The 22,923-nt window shown below is 44.2% G+C and overlaps 2 protein-coding genes across 4 annotated transcripts in view; one reads left to right on the top strand and one right to left on the bottom strand.

Moving 5' to 3' along the window:
• The first annotated feature begins 419 nt into the window (after window positions 1–419).
• GDE1 (glycerophosphodiester phosphodiesterase 1) lies at window positions 420–10,769 on the top strand. Of its 2 annotated transcripts, XM_035131992.3 has the most exons (6): window positions 420–831; window positions 4,072–4,247; window positions 5,023–5,128; window positions 6,205–6,297; window positions 7,239–7,450; window positions 8,857–10,769. In XM_035131992.3, the coding sequence occupies exons 1-6, from the start codon at window positions 577–579 to the stop codon at window positions 9,002–9,004; spliced, it is 990 nt and encodes a 329-aa protein (XP_034987883.1). In that variant the 5' UTR covers window positions 420–576; the 3' UTR covers window positions 9,005–10,769. The 2 variants fall into 2 exon arrangements, with proteins under 2 accessions (XP_034987883.1, XP_088512989.1); XM_088656863.1 differs by lacking the exon at window positions 6,205–6,297 and having other exon boundaries at window positions 440–831.
• The window catches only part of TMC5 (transmembrane channel like 5), a 42,666-nt gene continuing 30,414 nt past the window's right edge, over window positions 10,672–22,923 (bottom strand). For both annotated transcript variants that reach the window (XM_088656862.1, XM_088656861.1), the window contains exons 14-23: window positions 22,035–22,132; window positions 21,556–21,651; window positions 19,934–20,009; window positions 19,122–19,255; window positions 16,676–16,849; window positions 16,485–16,563; window positions 15,034–15,117; window positions 14,602–14,706; window positions 13,117–13,150; window positions 10,672–11,243 (exon numbers count right to left, since the gene is read on the bottom strand). In XM_088656862.1, the coding sequence (XP_088512988.1) occupies window positions 11,131–11,243; window positions 13,117–13,150; window positions 14,602–14,706; window positions 15,034–15,117; window positions 16,485–16,563; window positions 16,676–16,849; window positions 19,122–19,255; window positions 19,934–20,009; window positions 21,556–21,651; window positions 22,035–22,132 (993 nt within the window). In that variant the 3' untranslated portion in view covers window positions 10,672–11,130. The remainder of the gene's footprint in view (window positions 11,244–13,116; window positions 13,151–14,601; window positions 14,707–15,033; window positions 15,118–16,484; window positions 16,564–16,675; window positions 16,850–19,121; window positions 19,256–19,933; window positions 20,010–21,555; window positions 21,652–22,034; window positions 22,133–22,923) is intronic.

Raw genomic sequence — 22,923 nt, 5'->3', positions numbered from 1 at the left:
GGGATAACTTGGCAGCTATGGTGGGGCTACCCGCTTTCCCTTTGGAAGGTGTGATCTCCTGACAACGCCTTCAACACACTACTGCTCCCAAGACTGTTTAACGGACTTTTGTGGGGGGGGGTATTGTGTTCTTTTGTTATTGTTTTCATTGTGTCTTTCGTGTTTTCATTGTGTGTTTTTATGCTGTGAACTGCCCTGAAATCTTCGGAGAAAGGGTGGTATACAAAACAAAACGGTATCATAGTGCCCATTGAAAACAACAGCAACAGCAAGAACAAGAACAACAAGTGCATGGTGTGAACTTCGCCTTGGCCGGCTGGGTGCAGCTTCAAGGCAAAGTTCATTCTGGATACACGAAAAAGAAAAACCCGCCCCTCTCCTCAATCCTTAGCTCCCTATTGGCTGGCGGCCCGGGGGCTGGGTGGCGATTGGCTGGGAGCCGGGGACCTCGCCTCACTATTATGCTGTCAAGGCCCCAGGTGAGCGCTGCCTCCTCGGCGCCCGCCGCCTTCGCTGGCAGTTGAGGGAGCGGGGGGGGGCGACTCCCCTCCGCCTGTGGGGGGCCGTTGGGCCGCCATGTTCTGCTACTCCGAGGGACTGCTGGCCGCCTTCTCGACGGTGCTGCTGGCCGCGCTGGTGCTGAGCCGGAGCGCCGTGCTCTCGTGCCTGCTGACTGCGGGCCTCTACCTGGTGCTGCGCCTCTTCAGCCTCGAGCCGGCGCCGGTCCAGCGAGCCCAGCTGGTCATCCAGCCCCGCGGGAACCCGGCGCGCATCGCGCACCGCGGCGGCGGACACGACGCGCCCGAGAATACGCTGGCCGCCATCAGACAGGTCAGCCCCCCGAATATTTGGTTCTATTTATTATACCACATCTTGGGGACTTGGGGTGTTTAACCCATTCCCTGTTGCAGGAAAGGGCTTCAGAGTCATGCCATGGCATTCATTGGAAAATTTTTCCCCATGTATGCTTGTCACTATTGTACCTGAAATCATAATCTTCTTCTTCGGCGATCACTGGTAGCCGAGTAACCTGAAATAACACATGGCATGCATTGTTATTGTTAATGCTGTATTTTATTACAGTTATATCCTCCACCATTATTTTCTAATTCCTCTAAAGCTATATTGGCCTTACGGAAGCAGCTGCCACTATATGTGTAATAATTCTTCTGTCCTGCATCTCTTGCCATTCAGTTTCATCAAAATACCCTGGGTTCTAGTACTAGGAGAGGGGAAGAAAAATTCTTTATCTATCCACTTTTTCCTCACTTAACCTTTGCTCCTTGGTAAGTTGCTCCAGCTTCATGATCGTAGCCAACTGATAATAGAACCAAAGTTGGAATGGACCCTGAGGATCATCTCTACGGCCTAGGCCAATCCCCTGCAATGCAGGAATATGCAGCTGTCCCATCTAGGGATCAAACCTGCAACCTTGGCATTATCAGCACCACGCTGTCACCAACTGAGCTGTCCAGCTCATTTCCCAACACTGCCCTTTTCTGCACCTTTCCCAGTTCTGTAATACTCTTTTTGAGTTGTGGTGATCAAAAGTGGGCATAGTCTTGCAAGTGTGGTCTACACCAGTGCTCCCCAACCTTTTTATCGCCACGGACCAGTCGACGTTTGATCATTTTATCGCGGCCCGCTGAGGGGGGGACGTTGATTGTTTATATTTTATTTAGATTGTTTTGATTTAATAATTTTAATTTAATTGTATTTAAATGTTCCTTGGCCGGCCCGGTACCAATTGATCCATGGACCGGTACTGGTCCGTGGCCCGGGGGTTGAGGACCACTGGTCTACACCATAGATTATGCAAATGCATTATGATATTTGCAGTTTTATTTATTATAGGTACCTTACCTTTCTCTGTCCCTTACCACCAAAAGCCAGTTTAGGGAGAACTCTCTTAAACAACTTTTGAAGATTCATGAGGTATAAATGTAGGGGGCATTCTACAGTGTAACATAAATAAAATGGGAAGTCTAAATTTTATTTGTGTGCTTGGAGGGAGGGAGATGCACAACAGAGGAAGACTAGAACAGGGAAGGGTCCAAAAACGGTGCATCTTTCTATTCTGTTTCATTGGTGTGATTGAAAAATTTGCATCCTCCTATAGAAGCAACTCTCCTTGTAGAAGAGAGAAACCACAAAGCAACTGCAGGCCCTTGTGGACTATGCAGCAGTACTGGAATTAAGCCCATCTCTTGTAAGGAACATGCAAACACAAAAGAACCAGTTTGGATTTTCTCTTGACCAGGAGAAGTGACAGACACACCATTCTTCTCTTTAGTGGGCAGGTGCTGACTCCCCCCCCCCCCCCCGAGGGTTGCAACTTGCCAGGAATTTTAGAATTTAGGCCCACAGTTATCTCCACATATTTTATTTTTATTTTTTTGTTTATGTCTGTCTGTCTGTCTGTCTGTCTCCCCTTCCAAGAAGCTCAAGGTGTCAGCATATACCTGTATGGTTTCCCTCTTCCCTATTTTATCCTCACAATGTTCCTGTGAAGTAGGAATTTAAGCAGGCTAGCAGTGAGTACTTAATTCCGGAATAATTGTTTTAAATTCTGGAATAAGAGACCTAATTTCAAAGTAATGTTCCAGTGCAGACTTGCAATGGAATAATAAACCTTTGAGGTTTGTAACCTGTTCTGAAGCTAGCAGTTGCAATTAAATGTGTGACAAACAAAGGGAAGGTAACCCTCACTTGCTGTACTAATGAGAGTGATTAAAGCATAAAATAACCACAGGGATTATAAAGATCAACTGAAACCTAAACAGAGTAAGGAGATTAACAAGGGAGATGAGGTGAAAATATTTGTGAATCATTAGTGGTAAATATAGTGACCTTCCACTTCCCAAGACAATCCATCGCAAACTCAGTGAGGGGAGATGCTGTTTACTCCTCTGTTTCTTATCTGTTCTGCAAATCAGATAATTGACTTCCAAAGTCTTTGGTTGGACTTTTATGAGATTTAAAGTGTTTCCTTATCTCTGAGCAGGATACACATTGCCTCTCATTGTTTGTTCACTTCACTAGAAAGGTAAGAAACTCAACATTTAAAAACAAATACAAATTATACATTTTTCTTCTCTGAAGAACCCAGCAAGATATATATTTTTTCAGTATCAAGGTCAGAAAAGAAAAAGCCTGGCAACTCTCTTGGTGACACAAGAGGACACATCCCTGAAACAAATCAGTACAAATTTTGCAGGATATCTTCCCAGAAAAGCTTTCAGAGATAAAATTAACTTCCCTCACATTCACTCTACAGCTTACAGAGGAGAGCATCTTCATTGTGTATTACGGTATTTCTTTTATCTGAAGGCTTGCCTTCCAAGTTACAAACCAATCTCACCTCAGATGTTTGGGTGTCACGGAGCAGAGCCAAACCTGATGATATTAATGGGTGGGGGAAATTGTGTGGAATTGTTAGAAACCCTGGATCCTGGATTTAGTGTTTTAAAGGTGACAACCAGCACTTTGAATTGGTATTGAAAACACACTAATTTCAATTGAATACTTTGAAAATATTAAATAACAGGCTCCCAAGAGCACCATCTCAGTTTGTTAACTAACATCTAACCCATCACAATCAGTTAAGGGTTTTTACTCTCTAATATCTGATGAAAAGCAATCCTAGATTTGGGTATCACCCACATATTGGTGATCATATCTCCAGATGACCTCTCCCAGCAGTTTCATATAAGCATTAACCGGCATGAGAGAAAAGATACAACCTTGTGGATCTCCATAGGCCAGTTAACAAACAAGAAGCTGAACACTTAATCCCCAGATCTGCCTTCAGAAAATGTCCTTTAGGCTGGGCAGGAACCAGCATAATCCTGTACTCTGGGCCCCAACCTGGCCTGGCAGTACAGAAACACTATACCATGACCAATAGTACTGAAAGGTCCTGCAGCACCAACAAAAGTCAGGTCACAGCTGGTGAATCCGTTTCAGTTTTCCCATTTCTAATGTGATGGTAACAAAACACAGCTTTCAATGCAAAATTTGTATTGTTATCCAATGTCCTGTTTAAATCAGTTTGTTTTTTTGTTTATCAAGGCAGCTGAGAATGGAGCAACAGGGGTGGAAATTGACCTTGGATTCACTGCTGATGGCATTCCTGTCCTGATGCATGACGACACTGTAGACAGGACCACTGATGGGTCTGGAGACTTAAACAGCTTGACGTTTGCTGATATCAGAAAATTTAATCCAGCTGCTAAACATAGATTATGGTAAGTGAGCAATCTAAAGAACACCTTCATTCATACCTCGAAATGCAATATTTCTGTACCATTACATAAAATGTTTTCTCTTACCGCCTGATCCTATGCATGGTTATGTGGAAGCAAATCCCACAGAAATAATTATTTCTTATTCCCAAATAAGTTTGTAGAGATAAGTGGTTTGTGAAGATGAACGCCGCCTGCTCCCCTTGATGTAGCAATGTCGCTGAGAGCAAGCTACCTCTCAGCCATGAAGTTTATTGGGTGATATTGGGCCAGTCACTTGGTCTCAGTGTGAAGGTAATAGGTGGAAGGAAAGAATCTTGAAGAACGGGTGGGAAATTCTTCCAACCAGATCTGTTTTCTGTCAGATAATTCCAAAATACTGTAAGGGTGCAGCTTTGTGCTGTTCACAAGCGTCACCAGCAGAATACTACTGGATATATTAAGCTTGGACTGTTTATGTTTTGGTAAAAACACATACTTTCTTGATTAGTTTAGTTCTTTCTAATATTAGGTCACCGTCAGAGCCACCTGTCTTGAAGATTTTATGTATGCCTATAATGGTGTCAGGTGACTGATAGGTGGGTGGTCCCATCCGCCTGTCAAAAGTTGGCCCACAAGGTGAGGGGAGATAAACATCTGGTTTGCCAGTCAGAAAGGTCCCCCACCCCTGCCTTAGATGCTTCATGGTGATAAAAGTGAACAGAAGCATTATTCCCTTTTTTTATGTAAATGTTCATGCAGGAATGCACACAATTAAAGTTTTACTGTTTCTCTGTAGGAGGGATTACCGTGGAGAAAAAATACCAACTTTGAAAGAAGCTGTTTTGGAAAGTATGCATTACGATCTCACGATCTACTTTGATGTCAAGGGTGATGCAGACAAGGTACCATTTTCTTCCACTGTGCTGAAGCCTCACATTCTTGTGGGACAGCACATGGTAGAGGTCTTCCATTTGATCAGATCTGAGAGATCTTTCTTAGTAAACATTAATGCAATTTTACCAAGACAAGAAGAGCATTAGTGCTGCTTCTTTTTCAACCTATTTACAATCATAGCTGATTTACCCCGCCTTTGGTCTTACTCATAGCGATATAATACTGAATAACTTAAGTCCCTTTCCTTTGTGGGTGAGACCAGTTAAAAATAAGCATGAAACGACGTTTTCTTTAAGTTGTAGGTGTGGGATAGGGAAGGGGCATTTATCCCATTTTCTGGCACTGTGCACATGGAATTATACATGTACAGTAGAATCTCGGGTTACGAACGCGATCCATTCCGGGACGCAGTTCGTAACCCGAAAAGTTCGTAACCCGAACCCCATTTTGCGCATGCGCAAATCGCGCGGGGCGCTTCTGCGCACGCGAGCACGGCGAAAATACTTCCGGGTTTGTGCAGTTCGTAACCCGAGGTGTTCGTAACCCGAGGTACGACTGTATGTATGTAGTTGCCTTATATAGAGTCAGACTGTAGATCTGCCTAGTCCAGCCTTGTAGTCTAATAGTTGGCAGCTTTCTAGAGCCACAAACAGGGGTCTTTCCCAGTGCTGCTACCTAAAATCAGTCTTAAATGGTGGTGCTGAGGACTGAACATGGCACCTTCAGCATAGCATGTACTCTAATACCAAGTTACTGGTCCTTTTATGAATCTGTCTCTTACATACTGAACCAAAATGCTTGCCAAAAGCAAATTTTCCACTGAAGCAAATTGTGCCTCCCTTGATGTATGTCTCAAACAATAATATTATCTTTGTATACACACCACTACAATAGCAAGCACCCTTGTCTTGACTTGAAGTACCTAAGCCAGCTGAAGGGCAAAACCAAAGGTCAGCATCTTGCATTCAAAAAAAACTATGCAATCCTTTCCATCTCCAGTCTGACCTTCAGGCTATAATAACAAAATTTCAAAATTACCTTTAAACTGCTTTGCACTTCTTTCATGTAACTTGTTTCCTGGCAGGCAGTTGCAGCCCTAAAACCCCTGTACTTGGAATATCCTCGGCTGTACAACACTAGCATCGTTTGCTCTTTTATGCCGGATGTTGTCTATAAGGTACAATTTTTCACCTAAGTGTTCTGTTGTTGCCATGATATTTCTGGTCATGGTAAGATTTTAATTTGGGTAATTTCAGCATTACACATAGTACATAATCTTATGGAAGTGGGGAGGGTATATTAAAGATTGACAAAGTGGCCTTCACTTTAAAAAATCTTGAATAATTCTGTCCACTGTGAAGCGTTGTATGGACTCCCCTCATTTTGCAAGGACAGTGGGGGGGGGGTTGTATGGGTCATGGATAAAGGAGGTCAGGGCTTACTGAAGACAGCTTACGCAGGACCCCCCAAAACCTAAAATCAATCCTAAGCTTGCTTCATGGTGGGGGTGTACAGGTACCCAATACAACCAACCCTACCGTGTTTCTCATATTATAAGACATGTCTTATATTTATTTTTTCCTCAAAAAACACACTATGGCTTATTTTCAAGGGATGTCTTATTTTTTTCCTCCTCCTCCTGCCGCGGCCGGCATTGCTGCTGCGCCTATCACTATGTCTTATTTTCGGGGTATGGCTTATATTCCTTAAATGCTTAAAAATCCTGCTATGGCTTATTTTATGGGTATGTCTTAAAATATGAGAAACAGGGTAATAATTAGTTTAATTGCTATAAACCAAATAGTTTTAAAACTATTCCAGCACTCAGCTCTTCAAGGCAGATACATAATTTGGGAAGTACGGTAATTAAAATCAGTAAGGTGTACTTCTAAGTGTGTTTAGGTTTGTGGTACAAAATGTCTGGACTTCTTTAGCAAACATGATGCAAGGGTTGAGTTCCAGCCTTTGACTCTTTCTCCACAAACACCAGACTACCAGATATAGCAAGATTACGTACCATCAAAGTCAAGCTTGAAATGATGAAAGTCAAGTCTCCCTTGCAATATCAATCTTTGTACATCAAAATGTATTCATTTGTTCCTCTGCTTGGCCTTGTAGATGAAGCAAGCTGATAGGAATGTTTTAACAGCTCTAACCCACCGACCATGGAGCTTTAGTCACTTAGGAGATGGGAAGCCTCGCTACACTTCCTGTTTGAAACATTATTTCATGATGATGCTGGATGTCATTATGGACTGGAGCATGCACAACTTCCTGTGGCACTTCTGTGGGGTTTCCGCTTTTCTGGTGCAGAAAAATTTCGTTTCACAGTAAGCAGAAAACCTTGACTATACTCCGGGATAGCCAGTGGGAGGTGCCCTCCAGCTGCTTGTTGGACTACAACTCCCATCAGTCCTAATCACTGCCTATGGAACCCAACAACATCTGTAGGGCACTGTGTTGACTACCCTTTGTCTAACCCACCCACAGCTAAGATATTCCTCAGGATTGGGGGGAGGGATGAGGGGAGAGGATAGGCAAACACCGAATCATGCAAGACTTAAAAGAACAGAGTGCAGGTGTCAACATAGTGGGTGCCTGGTGAGCTTTTCTTATTTAAACCACCCTAACTATGTGTAGATTGGGACCCAGGTGGCGCTGTGGGCTAAGCCACTGAGCCTAGGGCTTGCTGATCAGAAGGTCGGCGGTTCGAATCCCCGCAACGGGGTGAGCTCCCGTTGCTCGGTCCCAGCTCCTGCCAACCTAGCAGTTTGAAAGCACATCAAAATGCAAGTAGATAAATAGGTACCGCTCCAAGCGGGAAGGTAAACGGCGTTTCCATGTGCTGCTCTGGTTTGCCAGAAGCGGCTTTGTCATGCTGGCCACATGACCTGGAAGCTATACGCCGGCTCCCTCGGCCAATAAAGCGAGATGAGCGCGCAACCCCAGAGTGGGTCACGACTGGACCTAATGGTCAGGGGTCCCTTTACCTTTACCTTTAACTATGTGTAATTCTCATTTGTAGTACTTGTAAACAACCTTTCAGGGTAAATACCCTCTTATGGTAGCTTGAAAAGGCAGCTTTGTGCAAGTGCAGGATAAGTTAGCTCCATGCACATAACAGAGGCTTTCAGGTGGGAGGATACCTGGGTGCTGCTTCCTCAGCGATCAGGGCCGGCTCTACGTAGACCCCCGGTGGCGCAGGGCACCATTGCGCCGGCCCGCCAGGAGGGCGCCGCAAGCTGCGCCTGCCCGCTGGCCGGCCAGTCCGCTGTGCGCGGCGCCCACCGCGCTGGGAAACGGGGCGGGAGGGCGCCGGAGAGATCGCGCTGTGCCTGCCCGCCCGCCGCACAGCAGCGCCATGCCCACCTGCCCACCGCGCTGGGAAACGGGGCGGAAGGGCGCCGGAGAGATCCGGCGCACCATGGCAACAGGGGCGCTTAAGATGGCGCTGTCAGCGACGGCACTGGGGAGATGGAGGGAGGCGGGCCTTTCAGCTGGAAATGGACCTAGGCATGCTGCTGTTTCTCCCTCTGATGGCCTCAATAATTATCCCTAAGAGATGGTTTCCAATCGAATACCACACCTTAACTTAAATAGGGGGGAAAGATTGTGGGTTAAGTACCAAAAAGATGGCCTGCTGTTACTATAGAAAACATGAAATAATAAAGGTTTAGTTTTAATTGCAGTCACTTGCAGTCTTCCCTCACATCATTTCTGACATTATCCTTTCTAGGGAATATGTGAGGCAGTGGTCTTCCAAAGGAATTCAAGTTGTGGCTTGGACAGTCAACACATTTGCTGAAAAAATGTACTATGAAAATGTTCTCCAGGCCAGCTACATCACCGACAGCTTAGTGGAGGACTGTGACCCTCACTTCTAGTGTTCAGCCTTTGCTGGATTCTTTTTGGTTTGCTTCTTTAAAGCAAACTGAAGTTTGTCAGCAGTGGAACTTCAAGGATTCATATTGATTTTCTTGGGACTGAATTATCACAATGCAAAGTGGATCCAAATGTTTCTTTTCATCATGCTGGATGGAGTCTTAACATTACAATCAATTTTAATCCTAGCAAGAAGAGTCTAGATAAGAGAGGGCTGTGCAGCCCTTTAAAAAAAATCAGGTTGGTTTAATGCAGGTGTGAACTTTTTTTCTAAATTAAGCTGCCTTTTTTTTTGGAAATAAATTGATGCTAGGCCTTCACCAATCACTGACATGACTTGAAATTAGCCTGTACTTAGAATGAAATAGTAGAGAGGGAGACAACTGCATATACCTCCTCGTTGTCTAGTCGAAAGACAAACTGGTTCCCCAAGGCGTGGACCAGAGAGCAAGAGAAAATCAAAGCATTTGGGGGGCTGGAAGAAATTAGGCCAGGTACTGCAGGTTGTGGAACTGTCTTATGGGTAAGTGGCTGGCTGGGTGAAACAGAATCCTCCCTGGGGGATATGAATAAGAGGCATTAGCTGAAAAGCGAGACCTGGAAACAACATGGAGCAACACCACAGCCAGGACTAGACTATACAGTCATACCTCAGGTTATGTACGCTTCAGGTTGAGTACTTTCAATTTAAGTACTCTGTGGACCCGTCTGGAACGGATTAATCCACTTTCCATTACTTTCAATGGGAAAGTTCGCTTCAGGTTAAGTACGCTTCAGGTTAAGTATGGACTTCCAGAACCAATTAAGTACTTAACCCGAGGTACCACTGTTTATGGATAAGCAGGAAGAGATTTTGGGGGCTCAGTTTAGGTGCCAATTTGAATTCACATTTGGCACTGCTTTTGAAGCAACATGTTAATTCTTACAAATTAGGGTCTGCTCCTCTGACCAAGATTCTTTGCAGGTTGTCCTTGCATTTTGCTCTGAAAATGCATGAAGTACAACCTATTCCAAAGTAATAGCATTCAGAAGATCACTCAAGAACTTTGTGTCCAAACGAACACAAAGGAAATGCCTTTACTATGGAAGTTGCTCATGGTAGGGAAACTAGAAACTACCTGACAAAGTAGAAGCAAAGAAAATACGACCACTTGGGGAGAATTGGATGCTGAAATCTAGTAGGGATACAGAAGCACTTGAAGAATTAGGAATACTCTAGGAAGGGAAAAGGTTGCGCCTTAAACTCTGCATACCAGCTTTTAACAGGAAGAAGCCAAGCACCACAAACAGTTGAGCAGCAACAACTCCTGTTGTAGATGCAATCCTGATTCCAGCAGGCAGGCACTCCTCAAAAGTGCTTGATTGCAATTCACATGAGTAGTTTGGCTGGAAGGAATTAGCTAGGCCAGATGGCAACTGAAGCAGCCAACCATTGATGTAGGGGAAATAAGAGGGTCCTTGTCAAACAATTTAAAAATGTGCAGCTGCAAAGTCACAGCTAAAACAGGTTTCTGTTTTCCAAACTTACAACTTTTTTTTTTGCTGGTTATGTAGCCATTGTTTTCCAAAAAAGGTTGGAACTGCACAGAGATGAAGTAAGATATATGTAACCAGATTTAACATTTCACAGTGGTTACACAATGCATGTTAATTAAAAAACAAACAGAGCTCTCATTATCATTCTTTATAAATGCCTCTAATCTCTGTAAAAAAATGCTCTGAACAACACAGCAAAAATAAAGCATTTCATAAATATTACAACAAATATTCACAGACCTGTACTTGGCAGTTATTTATCAGAATAATTTACACTAATCCAGTAAGAAAGTTCCATGAAAAAGGTGTTTAATCTCACATCTTTCCATATGTAGTCAATCCTGTCCTGGACTCCACTGATGAGCTGCATCCTGTTTTAATTATGTTTCACAATATTTTCAAAAAAATTACAATAAAGCAAAATTGCAACCAGTGAAAAAATACAATTTTTGATGCAAAAAGCCTTGGTTTTTCGACACCATTCTTCATTTGTCAATTTTCAAAAGTGCAGACAGTTCCTTCTAAGGCCTCAGTAGTGCAAATAGCAAAATTCTCAAGAGTGCTTCTCTGTCCATTTTGCACTCCTCCACTTTCAGGAACTTTCATCATCTCCTATTTCCCATTCAGCCTCTTGCCTGGCTCTCAAAGCCAGAGCCAGAGCTTCAGAAGCTGTAGCATTCTTGGCTGGATGGTTACTCTCATGAACTGCAAGCAAGACAAGATGGCAAAGCATCAGCACGGTTGTATTTGATAGAAGTTACACACATTCCTAATCAAACCATGGCACACGTGGAATTGAGATTATCTCTTCACAGCCCTTTTTGTTAATGCCTCTCTCGGTCATTCACGTGTTTTTAACAAGCATCCTTAAACCGAACATTTGTATTTTGAAGAAAAGTCAGCTGTGTGTCCCAGACATGGAATGTACTCCCAATCTGGACTGGAACCCTGTTTTCTCCAGAAGATAAGGCATACTGCAAGAATTACCTTCAGGGGTAAACGGGTGGGTGGGAGAGAGATCGTCAGCAGGAAATTTGTGGGATCCCAATCCAGATTGGGACTGTGCTCTGGACAAGAGCCCATAGAGCAGTGGTTCCCAACAGGTGGTCTGCGGACCCCCAGGGGTCCGCGAGCTATGCCAGAGGGGTCCGCAAGATGCTATTAGAATAAAAAATATATTAAATATGTTTCGTATGATAACAGATTTTTTGTTTTGGCCGCTTCCTGCATGAGCAGAGTCTAGCGCAAAACTAGAATTAGATAGAGGCAGTAGTTCTGCTGTATGCCGTTAGGTGGCGCTTTACAAACACTACTGTTTTGCAAAGAGGCAGCGCGTGCATTCTACTAACGCTCACCTCCCCAAGATGCTTTGCGCATGTCGGCTTCATTTGTGCGCTACTGCGCAGGTACCCTGTCTTCTCCATTCCCCTCCCTCCTCCCTGGCACGCGCTGCCTCTTTGCAAAACAGTAGTGTTTGTAAACAAAGCGTTGTTTTTCGCGGAAGCTACAGTTCGTGTAGTTAAAAATGGACCGTTGGTTAAAAAGTGGTTCGTTAAAACGACAAAGGCCTACAGATGAAGAGGAAGATAATGCATTTGATGTTCAAGAAAGTAAGTCAGTGACTCTCGAACCGATCTTGTCAGTGTCCATTGAACCTAAATCGTAACTGTAAAAACGTATAAATATAAAATATAAAAAGACTCTTAATTTGGCTCTCACTTTTTAATTTTAGGATTAGGAATTAATGGGGGTCCTTGTCACAATAGCGGCTCGATGAGGGGTCCTCGAGAAAAATTTGTTGGGAACCCCTGCCATAGAGCATTTATCTTCAAAATAGAAGTTGCTTTTTAAAAGCGGAATGACGATTTTGCTAGGTTCAACCAGTAGTCCACCTATGCTGATAACACTTTTTCAAACAATGAGCTGGTTTGGCTGCTTGCTCCAAGCCTCTGGCTTGTGTTTTCCCTTTATCTCCTCCACTTCCAGTTCCTGATTCCAATGAGCCATAGTTCGCACCCCATCCAATATCACCAAACCAGTTTTCTGCTTCCTCTCCAAAATAGAATCGGAAAATCACCGTTTGAAGTGGCTTTCCAATCCTGATAGGTGGCAAACACAAACCATAGTTTGCCAATTCAGATGTTAACACCAAACTATATACCATCCCTGACCAGGTAATTATAGCCCTATTCAGGTATTAATTCTGAACAAATGAAAAGGACTGTGGAAAGATGTGGGGCTAGCCCCCTCCCCTCAACAGCACATGAAGTGGACACACCCCATGTTACACATGGGCAAGTCAATCTGAAGGGAGCTGCCTAACACATAAGAGTCTCTACAGAGATGGGGACCCTGAGTTTCCATGTTGGAAGCATCATGCATAGAACATAAGCTTTTTGACTAAGCCAATAATATGCCAGCTAATGCACTGTGTAGTTCTGTGTAGGAGGAGAGCCAGCCCTGCGCCCTCCTACCGGTACTAATAGCTGAATGCCTGAAAAGGGCTTTAAATCTTCAAAGAGCTGGGTTTTCAATTTTTGCCACCTGCTCTGCCCATTTGTGCCAGGCTTATGCTTACCACGAGAGAAGCTGGTCATCTGAGGTCTTGCAAGCTAAAGGGAAGAATAACATAGCAATGTAATAATAAACAGATCCCCATTTCCTTAGGTCTAAAATGAGGCGAGGGAATTTCAGAGCTTTAAGTGCCACATTCTTCCCCCGCTCCCCCAACTGATTGCACATTGGAAGCACACTCTCCATTCTGCTTCTCCAGCCAGGATCTATGACAGGCACCCCCAAACTTCAGCCCTCCAGATGTTTTGGACTACAATTCCCATCATCCCTGACCACTGGTCCTGTTAGCTAGGGGTCATGGGAGTTGTAGGCCAAAACATCTGGAGGGCTGCAGTTTGGGGATGCCTGATCTATGATAATATCTGTTTTTTGTGAGTGCCAAATCAATCAACTACAGTATCAGAACACACCTTAGAGATTTTCAATGTATTTTCACACCAACAATAATAGGGCCCCCACCACCACCACTACCAAGGGATTCCAAATCAGAACATTCGCTTTGGTCTGCTCTTGCCGGAACAATTGATTCCGCCATTGATAATTAAAAGCGCTTGGCCCAATGCACTTCAGTGCTGTTCATGCTGCTGAATACCAGTTACTGGAAACTGCAGTGCAGGGAGAGTCCTGTTGTGCTCAGGTCCCACTTGAGGTCTTCCTATAGGTAACTGGTTGGCATCTGTGAGAACAGGATGCTGGACTAGATGGGGAGCTTCTCCAGGGAGCTACTATTGCACAGTTTCTAATCTCCATTTGCCCTTGTGTTCCAGCACTGAGAAGTTAGGGACATAATTAAAGCGCTGCTGGGAACATGGGCTGCTGAGGAAGGACTAGGCGCTTTCGATTTCCACCTGCTTTTTGCCACTTACACAGGCAGTGTAAAGACACCAAACTGTGAGGCTGCAAGCAATAATTGGAGTTGGAAGGAAGCTCAAAGGTCATCCAGCCAAGCCCCCTGTTTGAAGTGGGAAATTCACTACCACAGCACCCCCGATATGTGGCCATCCAGCCTCCCTGGTCATCACCATTCTAGGCAGCCTGCTGCGCTGTCAAAACAGCTTCAACCCCGCCAGGAAGCTCCATCTAATGTTTAGTCTGAATCCCTTTTGTAGAACTCAGAAAGGGCAAGAGGATGGGGGTGGAACTAGAATCAGTTGGCTCCGCCCATCATTAGCTCTGGTACCACCTACTGTTGGCTTCCCTGCCTTCCCTGCCTTCTGCCCTAGCAGTGCCAATAGTCACCAGTGATGGACTGACTGCAGCTCTCCAGGCAGGAGCTTTCTCCAGCCCTACCTAGATATAATGGGATTAAACCTAGGACCTTCTGCATTCCAAGAGGATTGCTCGACCATTGAGCTTGGGCCTGCAAACTCCAATGGCAAAACTGGACAAACAATACTCTAGGTGAGCTCTGAAGCATAGAAGAGTGGTAAAAGAATTTCAGTTCAATGCAAATGCCCAGAGGTCCTCTCTCAGTTGCGGTTGCCATTACCTCAAAGTAAGAGTCTCGTTCCTCTGTTGCTGCAGAGCTTTCAGTGGAGTTAGGCAATGGTGGAGGCACCTGCTGTCTAGTTGACTGGTGCACAGATGAACTCCTCTGTTGGGCAGGGGAGAAGTATCAAAATTAGGTACACTGTGTATACTTAATTCAGGGTGGATGGAATGGATTGCAACCACAAAAGTCTTAACATGCTCAAGGCAAGTCTTGTATCCAAGTCTTAATACCTACGGGATTAAGCCTGTACGCAACGCAGGCACCTCCAGTGGCCTGGGATTTTTGTGCGATCACTACCGCCATCTAGTGCAATACTAATAAACAACTTGCCGTGTTGCATTACGTATTCCCCCAGATTATTAGCCAATTGTTTTAATGACCCATAATGAATAAGGCAATATTTTACAAGCCCACATTTTCACAACTAACCTGTGGCTGCTCTCCCCGATTTTGAAGTTTAGATGCCTGCAGCGCACGTAATTTCTTCAGCAGGAACATTTTATCTTTCCCTTCCTATTACACACACAAAAATTGAGTATTAGAAGATGCAGTGGGGAGATGAATGCATTTGATACTTACCACCAAAAATGGACCCTTTCAAGTGTGTAGGTATCAATCCATATTGTACAGTAAACACGCTTTCGAATTAATTCTGAAGAAAAATGAGCTGTGGGGTCTCTCTCCAGAAGATTGCCATTACAGCTAACAGCGCCATTGGGAGGAGGGAGGATAGCAGGTGTTTTGGCAGGAAACTGGCCGTGATCTGGATTGCCAGGCTCTGATCCAGAGTATCCCCCCAAAATAAATGCTCTCCCCTCAATCCCAAAATAAATGTAGTCAGTACAAGCACACTTTTAAAAATAAGTGTTTAATGCAATGTCTCCTTTAGTCCTCAGGTGTACTGAATCAACTGTGCACTGCTCCTTAAGCAAATCCCAGCCTCCCTCTTCCGTTCCCTTGGCTTGGGGGAAGCCCCCAAATTCCACCTCTTCGACTGGCTCTAAGGGGCAGTCAAATTGGTTACATGGGTAACCAATCAGAAATGTCAACACTTCTGTGCATTTTGAATCCAGATCGAACAGTAGTGGTCATGGTGTCTGCTGCTGATGTTTTTTTATTGGGGGGTGGGTGGAGGGAGGGAGAGGGAGGGAAGGAGAGAAAGAGAGCTACCTATTGAAACCTTTTAGTATGCAGAGTGAGCAGTGTTTAGCTAGTAAATCTTGGTTAGAGAGTAGACTTTACCTGTTGCAATCACACACAGAGGGAGATGCATGTAGGTAAGAAAGCAATAAAGTTCTTTATTGTAGGAAATGCAAAGCTTGGAGAGAAATGTTTCTAGTTCCAACCTAACTAATCTAGAGATTAACAAGGCAGCCATGCTCGCTCTTTTGTTCTCTCACAGAGTATAGTTAAAGATAACCTCTCATCTTGAGGTCCAAGGGAGGAGGAGAGGAGGAGGAGGAGGAAGTTTTAAACAGGATGTAAAGAAAGTTGCATCACTCTAAACAACAGGGAGACAGAGAAGGAAGCTGACAGGTTATAAAGGTACAGGGATAGTCTGGGAATGTGAATGTCCCTCACTGTATGCCACAAGCTGAGTTGCACCCAAACATCCAACAATATAAAATTCTGTGCCAGAGAATGAATAGCCAAACTATCAGGAAGATATTCTGCACTCAGGTGTTTAATTATTCCTTGTACGGAAGCAGCAACATACTGGATTGTACCCAGTGTTAGTCATACAGCAGGCCCACTAAAATGGAGGTGATGAATTTCAATAGGTTTTTCCTATTTCCTACCTACAGACCACTCAATAAAGACAAAAATTAAGCTGGGCTCCTTGTTTACGCATTGGAAAACCTCCCCAGCAACATACTCACATTGATGATCTGCTCTTGCAGAAGTTTAACCATTATTTTACGGCCATCTATTATTTGCCAGTAGAGGTATGTGATTATTCTAAAACAAGAGTTAAGAAATTAAAATTAGCACGTCTTTTGCAAATAAAATAAAATAACCTTTTCTTATCACATTACTAAAATAAAGAAACGCACGGCTGACAGGAACTTACAAAACAATGATGGAGAGGATGAAGAAGAAATGCACGCTTTCAATTAAGTTGTGATAAATCCACACAACCCATCTCGAACTGGGATAACTGGCGAGTATTCCCATCCAGCTGGAAACAGACTCGAAGATAGTCACCAAACCACGGAAAGGGCCACATGTCTTAGAAGGCTCCAACCTGGGCAAAGAGGGGAGGGGAAGGTTTTTTTAGGAAGAGGTCCACATATTTTAGCACGCACAGGACAATGGCATGGATACGATTCATGATGCAATACCACTGCTGCATTCTAAAGCCCAGTGTGAAACCATTTCCATAAGCATTTGGAAGGAGTGTTGTTTTTTTAAAGAAGATTTAATTAAGGATATAAGGAAGCTGCTTCATTTAAAAAATGGTCCATCTCACACAGCACTGACTGTCCATGGCCCATAGAGGTTTTTGGCTCAAAGAAGAGGTCAACTGGGGAGCCATCTTCCCTGTTTTCAGCCTGGGGCAGGATAAGGTCCAAAACAGAGTGGAAGCAGCACTGGGGAGGAGATTATTTCATGGTTTCCCTTCCTTGTCAATTTTTCGGCTCAGAAAGACAAACCACACCATTTTACAAAGTGCACACTGCTTCCTGTAAATGGAGTGCAATCTCCTTTGTTGAAGGCAGGGCTGGGGCAGAGAGGCCAGGATGACCAGATTCAGCATCAATTGTTGGGAATCTCAGGTGAGATGCCCACGCAGTGGTGGAAGCTGCTCCCAGTACCATCACTACACTGAAGGAGTTCAGATATTTACGGTTGCAGAAGATGAGTCTCAGTAAAACAGTTCTGAATGCGGATATATAAAGCTTGTAGACTTTGGGAGATACAGATATATACAAATACATAAAAGTACAAAGTATTTCTAAATAAGTTCAGCAACTGTTAGTGCGGCTTGGGACCCTCGTATCTACGGGACCGCCTCTCCTGGTATGCCCCGCAGAGGACCTTAAGGTCCACAAACAGCAATATTCTGGAGATCCCAAGCCATAAGGTGGCTAGATTGGCCTCAACTAGGGCCAGGGCCTTTTCAGTATTGGCCCCAACTTGGTGGAACGCTCTTTCACAGGAGACCAGGGCCCTGCGGGATTTGTCATCTTTCCGCAGGGCCTGCAAGACAGAGCTGTTCCGCCTGGCCTTTGGGTTGGACTTAGTCTGACCCCTGTGTTTTTTCCTCCCTCATGGCTTGAATTTATGGACTACTCAAAATGAGGCTGCATTTTAAATTTTAATACTGTATTTTAACCTGTATTTTAATTAATTGTGTGAGGGACAAGGGATATCGGGAGGTCCCTCCCATCTTGAGTTCCAGCCCATCTCCGAGTGCTGGGGAAAGCAGGGAGAGTTCCGACTCAAGTGGAGAAGCAGGAAGTGGTGTCCGAGGCTCAGGCAAGGTAGCAGAGCCATCGCCCAAGGTGGGACAGGAAGGGGGGAGCACGGGGGGAAGGCCGATCCCCCGACTCCGGAATTGCGCAGGAAACGTCGGGGGAAGAGGCTGGGTCTCCCCAAGTTGTTATGTTGGAGAAAGACGCGCCAAACTCCATTCGGAGGTTCTGACTCAAGCGGATAAGATGTGTCTCTGTAAATAGCACTGCCTTTAGCACTGTAAATACGCAGCACCAATAAAAAGATAAAATGCAGAGCTGTGTGGAGTCGTTACTCTGAAGTAGCCCACCCAGGCCACTGTGACAAATTGCTTTTTATGTTTTATTGTAATTTTATTGGTGTGAGCCGCCCTGAGCCCAGTTTTGACTGGGGAGGGCGGGGTATAAATAAAAATTTATTATTAATAATTCAAGACGTAATACCAGACAAGTAACACTGGCTAACAGATAGACACACCACTGCACTGAACAGATACAGTCGGGGCACTGGGCTGTTAGTGTAGCAATTTGTTTGGCTGTATTTACATCTGTCCCTGGAAAAGACCCTGATGTTGGGAAAGATGGAGGGCACAAGGAGAAGGGGATGACAGAGGGTGAGATGGTTGGACAGTGTTCTCGAAGCTACAAACACGAGTTTGACCAAACTGTGGGAGGCAGTGGAAGACATGAGTGCCTGGCGTGCTCTGGTCCATGGGGTCACGAAGAGTCGGACACAACTAAACAACAACATTTGCCCCTGTGATTAGCTCATTCATGGGGTGATTTACACCTGCCCTTGCTACAAGCTCTTCCTCTGTGTGATGCAACAAACCGCTCAGAAAAAAAGCAAAGACTAAAACACTAAAACAGGAATAGAGAACCAATGGCCCTCCAGATATTCTTGGAGTCCAGCTCCCTTCAACCCCAGGCAGCATTAGCCAATGGATGTTGGGAGTTGTAGTGCAGCAATATCTGGAGGGCCACAGATTCACTCTCTCTGTATACAAAAGCCTCGGGGAGAGCAATGTAATCCGACAAGGGGAAGGGAGCAATCCTGCTTACCTCCAGACGGTGACTGCTATGACAGAGAGGACTCCAGTGAAAGATGGGAAAAAGAGCAGGAAAACAAAGAGGGTGTTCATCTGAGAAGCTCTCCAAGCTTTGCGAGGGGGCTGGCAGTTCCTCATCAGACTCACCTTTCAGGAACAAGGATGAAGAAGACGAGCATTTCAGTACATTCAGTGGGAACTCTGTGCATATGCCATTGAATCAAAACAATATGTAAGGTCAAACAATACATTAAGCATGCTTTTTAAAAAATAATAATAATAAATAAAGCACTGGTGGCTTTCCAAAAAAAACACTGTGTGGGATCCCAATCCTGACAGGAAACGTGATGCATTCCAGACAGGCAAAAACCACCCAGGAAAGCAAAGCAGGGCTGGCCAGCAGTTTGGCCTGGGGTTGAGGAGGGATTATGATCTGGGGTGAGTCCCAATGGCCTTATAGAAAGATCTAGACAACTGGTTTGGGGCCTTGAGCCTGAGGTTCCCCAATCCTGGTAATGTGGGAAAACCAGCCTCTCATAACCCCAACATGCTTAAGTCTGATTCATGCATGAAAGGGTTAAGACCATAGAGTAAGATGTCCTGCCAGGCTTACCTCACATTGGAAGGGACTGAGTAATCAAGCCTTCTATGCTGCGGAAGAGGGGCGTTTTGGAACTCACTAGGGCATATTTTAAAGGTCTACGTTTCCACATTTTACTTTGCTGCATATTTTGTTATTTTAAATCTCTGCTGGGGTTCTCTCACCAAACAGTAACTGCCCAAAACTTGGATCTTGGCATCCATAGAATTCTGAGAAGCTAGTACCTTTTTCACCCAGAAGATTATGAAATATGATATCATCTGAATTGCTGGAAGTAGAGGTGAGTAGAAGATACCAATCCTACAGGAGAGAGGGAAAAGGGGCAGGAAAAAAAATCATCTCAAAGCTTCTCTTTACACGACACAAGGTATAAACAGAAGGCATCCCACTATCAGGACATGGTTTAACAAACAGTTGTGTCTCCAAGTGAGACCACCCATGTCTCAGCTAGTGGTCCCCCAGTAAATATGACTTGGATATATAACATCCATGCAATTAAATAGGGGAAATAATTTAAGACATTATGGATATAAAATAAGTTGCTCTCGATCCCTCTCTATCATTTTAGGTAAAGGTAAAGGGACCCCTGACAGTTAAGTCCAGTTGCGAACGACTCGGGGGTTGCGGCACTTATCTTGCTTTACTGGCCAAGGGAGCCGACATCTGTCCACAGACAGTCTTTCCGGGTCATGTGGCCAGCATGACTAAGCTGCTTCTGTCAAAACCAGAGCAGCGCAGGGAAACGCCATTTACCTTCCCGCCGGAGCAGTACCTATTTATCTATTTGCACTTTTGAACTGCTAGGTTGGCAGGAGATGGGACAGAGCAACGGGAGCTCACCCTGTCACAGGGATTCGAACACCTGACCTTCTGATCGGCAAGCCCTAGGCTCTGTGGTTTAGACCACAACGCCACCCATGTCCCTCTATCATTTTAGCAACATTCAAAAGGAAGTCGAAAGCCTTTTTTCAAACCATGTTAGCAGTTGTATACTACAGTCAAACCTCGGTTTACACCTACCTCAGCGAGCAACCGCTTCAGTGAGTGACCGCTGTGGACCCGGAAGTGTTTACATCCAGGTTCCGCGGTGTCGGATGCGCTTCGCACACACGCAGAAGCTTGCCTTCGGCGAGTGACCGCTTTGGCAAGCAACCACCTCTGCGGAAAGGATGGCGGTCGCAAACCGAGGTACCACTGTATAACTAAACTATATGAAAAATGTGTTAGGACTACAGGCATGCACCAACCATGATATTTGACTTGCTGCTAGACCTCAGACTGAAGGGGTCTGAAGGCTTCCCAGAGCAGCTCAGGGTCTGAGGCCAAGTCCAGGAAAAATTAGATTTAGCTCCCTACAATCAGTGTAAAAAAATGGTTGTAAGTGATTTCCTTTTTACAGCAGTGGGTACAAATTCACACTCATAGAAGGCCCTCCAGAGTGGATAAATCCTGCTAAATGACAGGGATTCAGGTCTAGGCAGGGTTTGTGCTGAGCACCTTTACAGTTTGATGTTTAAAAACACAGTAATTTCATTTCAATTCATGCAATGTGCAGGCAGTATCTAAGTATTGCAACAAGGCTGGGGCACCCATGCCTATCCAGATGTTGTTAGACTGCAACCCCCATCAGCCCCAACCAACAAGATCAGGGATGATGAGACTCCTAGGTATAGGGTGGTGTATAAATTCAATAAGAAAGGAAGGAAGGAAGGAAGGAAGGAAGGAAGGAAGGAAGGAAGGAAGGAAGGAAGGAAGGAAGGGAGATTTAGTACAACAACTGGAGGGTCATACATTTCACAGCTCTGTGTTTTACAGAGATCTTATGGATAAGATTATTTTTACTTACCATGTCAAAGTCTGTGCATAGATTAAATCCAAAACATTTCGAGCAATGTCAAATTCTGGCACGCCAAGTTTCTTGCAGCACTTGGTCCCAATGATTCTAAAAGCAGAACAAAATCATTTCGAAACTCCAAACTTTTCCAACAGTCCAGCAAACCCCCAATATATATACCCTACGCCGAAGTTGGGAAAGTCGCCAAGAGCCCAAAGAATCAGCTGCAGGGTGAGCAGCCAGAGGTCTTTTCACAGGTACAGACATTCATACACTCACAACCTGGCATGCTAAACAGAAGCACTTCACACTGTGACAGTTTGTTGTAGGTCCCACCTATGCGGCCAGGAGAAAATGAAACAGTTGTGAAAGAGCAAGGAGGTTAAGCAGAACTTAAGGAGTATGTCAGGATGGAAGGATCCCCTTGGCAACACTGAAAATGAAACAACACAGGAGTATTCCTTGTACAAATGCAGAATCCGTGCACGTACCTCCGCAGAAATTCTCCGAAAAAAGATCCTAGTAAGCAGCAAATGAATTCAGCTACAAGCAGCCTGTAGATATCTTGGCCAACCAGAGTTTCCCAGCACTAATTAAAATGAAAGGGATGAAAGGAATATATAATTAAAATTAAAGGGCGGATTAACAAGGTTTGAACTGGAAAGGGTTAAGGAATAAAGAAAGAAACACCAACGGTGGACGAATGACAGAAGAAGATGATAGAATATTTGGAACTGGCGGAGTTAACCGGGAGGCTTCGAGATCGGAGTGAAGAAACGGTGGAAGAAGATTGGAAGAAATTCAAAGTTTATTTAAAGAATAAGCATATAATAGAGTAGAATCAATGGAAGTGAAGGAGATACAAGGAGATTGTAGATAATAACAAGTTAAGAAATAAGTATTGTTAGAAGTAGTTATTTATATGTAGAAAGAAATGGAATAGTAGAGACGTTAAATTTCAAGGTTTATAAGATATAGAATCAAGTTAATTTTTAAGTAAAGTTAGATGTTTAATAAGATTTTGAAATTACTAAAAGGGATTTACATTGTAACGCAGAAGGAGGAGGAATGAGGAAGTCACTAGATGAGATAAGAAGTGAGATTATGAAATAGGATTTTTTTGTTTTTAGGTGTTTTTGTATTGTTGTATTTTTGTATTTTGAATGTTTTTCTTGTATATGTTGTGTTTTATATAAAAAACCAATAAATATATATTTTTTAAAAAACAAAAACACAAAAATTATGTGTGTGCCAGAAATAATCAATTGGAAAATACAAGGACTCTCCGTCTCCTTGCTATCTTGAATGTCCCATGGCATGAACGTAGGGTGGCACCCCAGGAAAGCAAAACATTCAGGGGAGGATGTTCCAATCTGGCTC

The sequence above is a fragment of the Zootoca vivipara genome, chromosome 13 (genome assembly GCF_965207765.1).
Source record: "Zootoca vivipara chromosome 13, rZooViv2.hap1.1, whole genome shotgun sequence".
Lineage (NCBI taxonomy): Eukaryota > Metazoa > Chordata > Lepidosauria > Squamata > Lacertidae > Zootoca > Zootoca vivipara.
The sequence above is the reverse complement of the archived record's forward strand: the minus strand, read 5'-3'. Positions and strand labels throughout refer to the sequence as shown.

Coding starts and splice junctions, on each gene's coding strand:
- GDE1 (XM_035131992.3), top strand. CDS start 577: ATGTTCTGCTACTCCGAGGGACTGCTGGCCGCCTTCTCGACGGTGCTG. Junction 832..4,071: donor CGCTGGCCGCCATCAGACAG/GTCAGCCCCCCG, acceptor TTGTTTATCAAG/GCAGCTGAGAATGGAGCAAC. Junction 7,451..8,856: donor CAGAAAAATTTCGTTTCACA/GTAAGCAGAAAA, acceptor TATCCTTTCTAG/GGAATATGTGAGGCAGTGGT.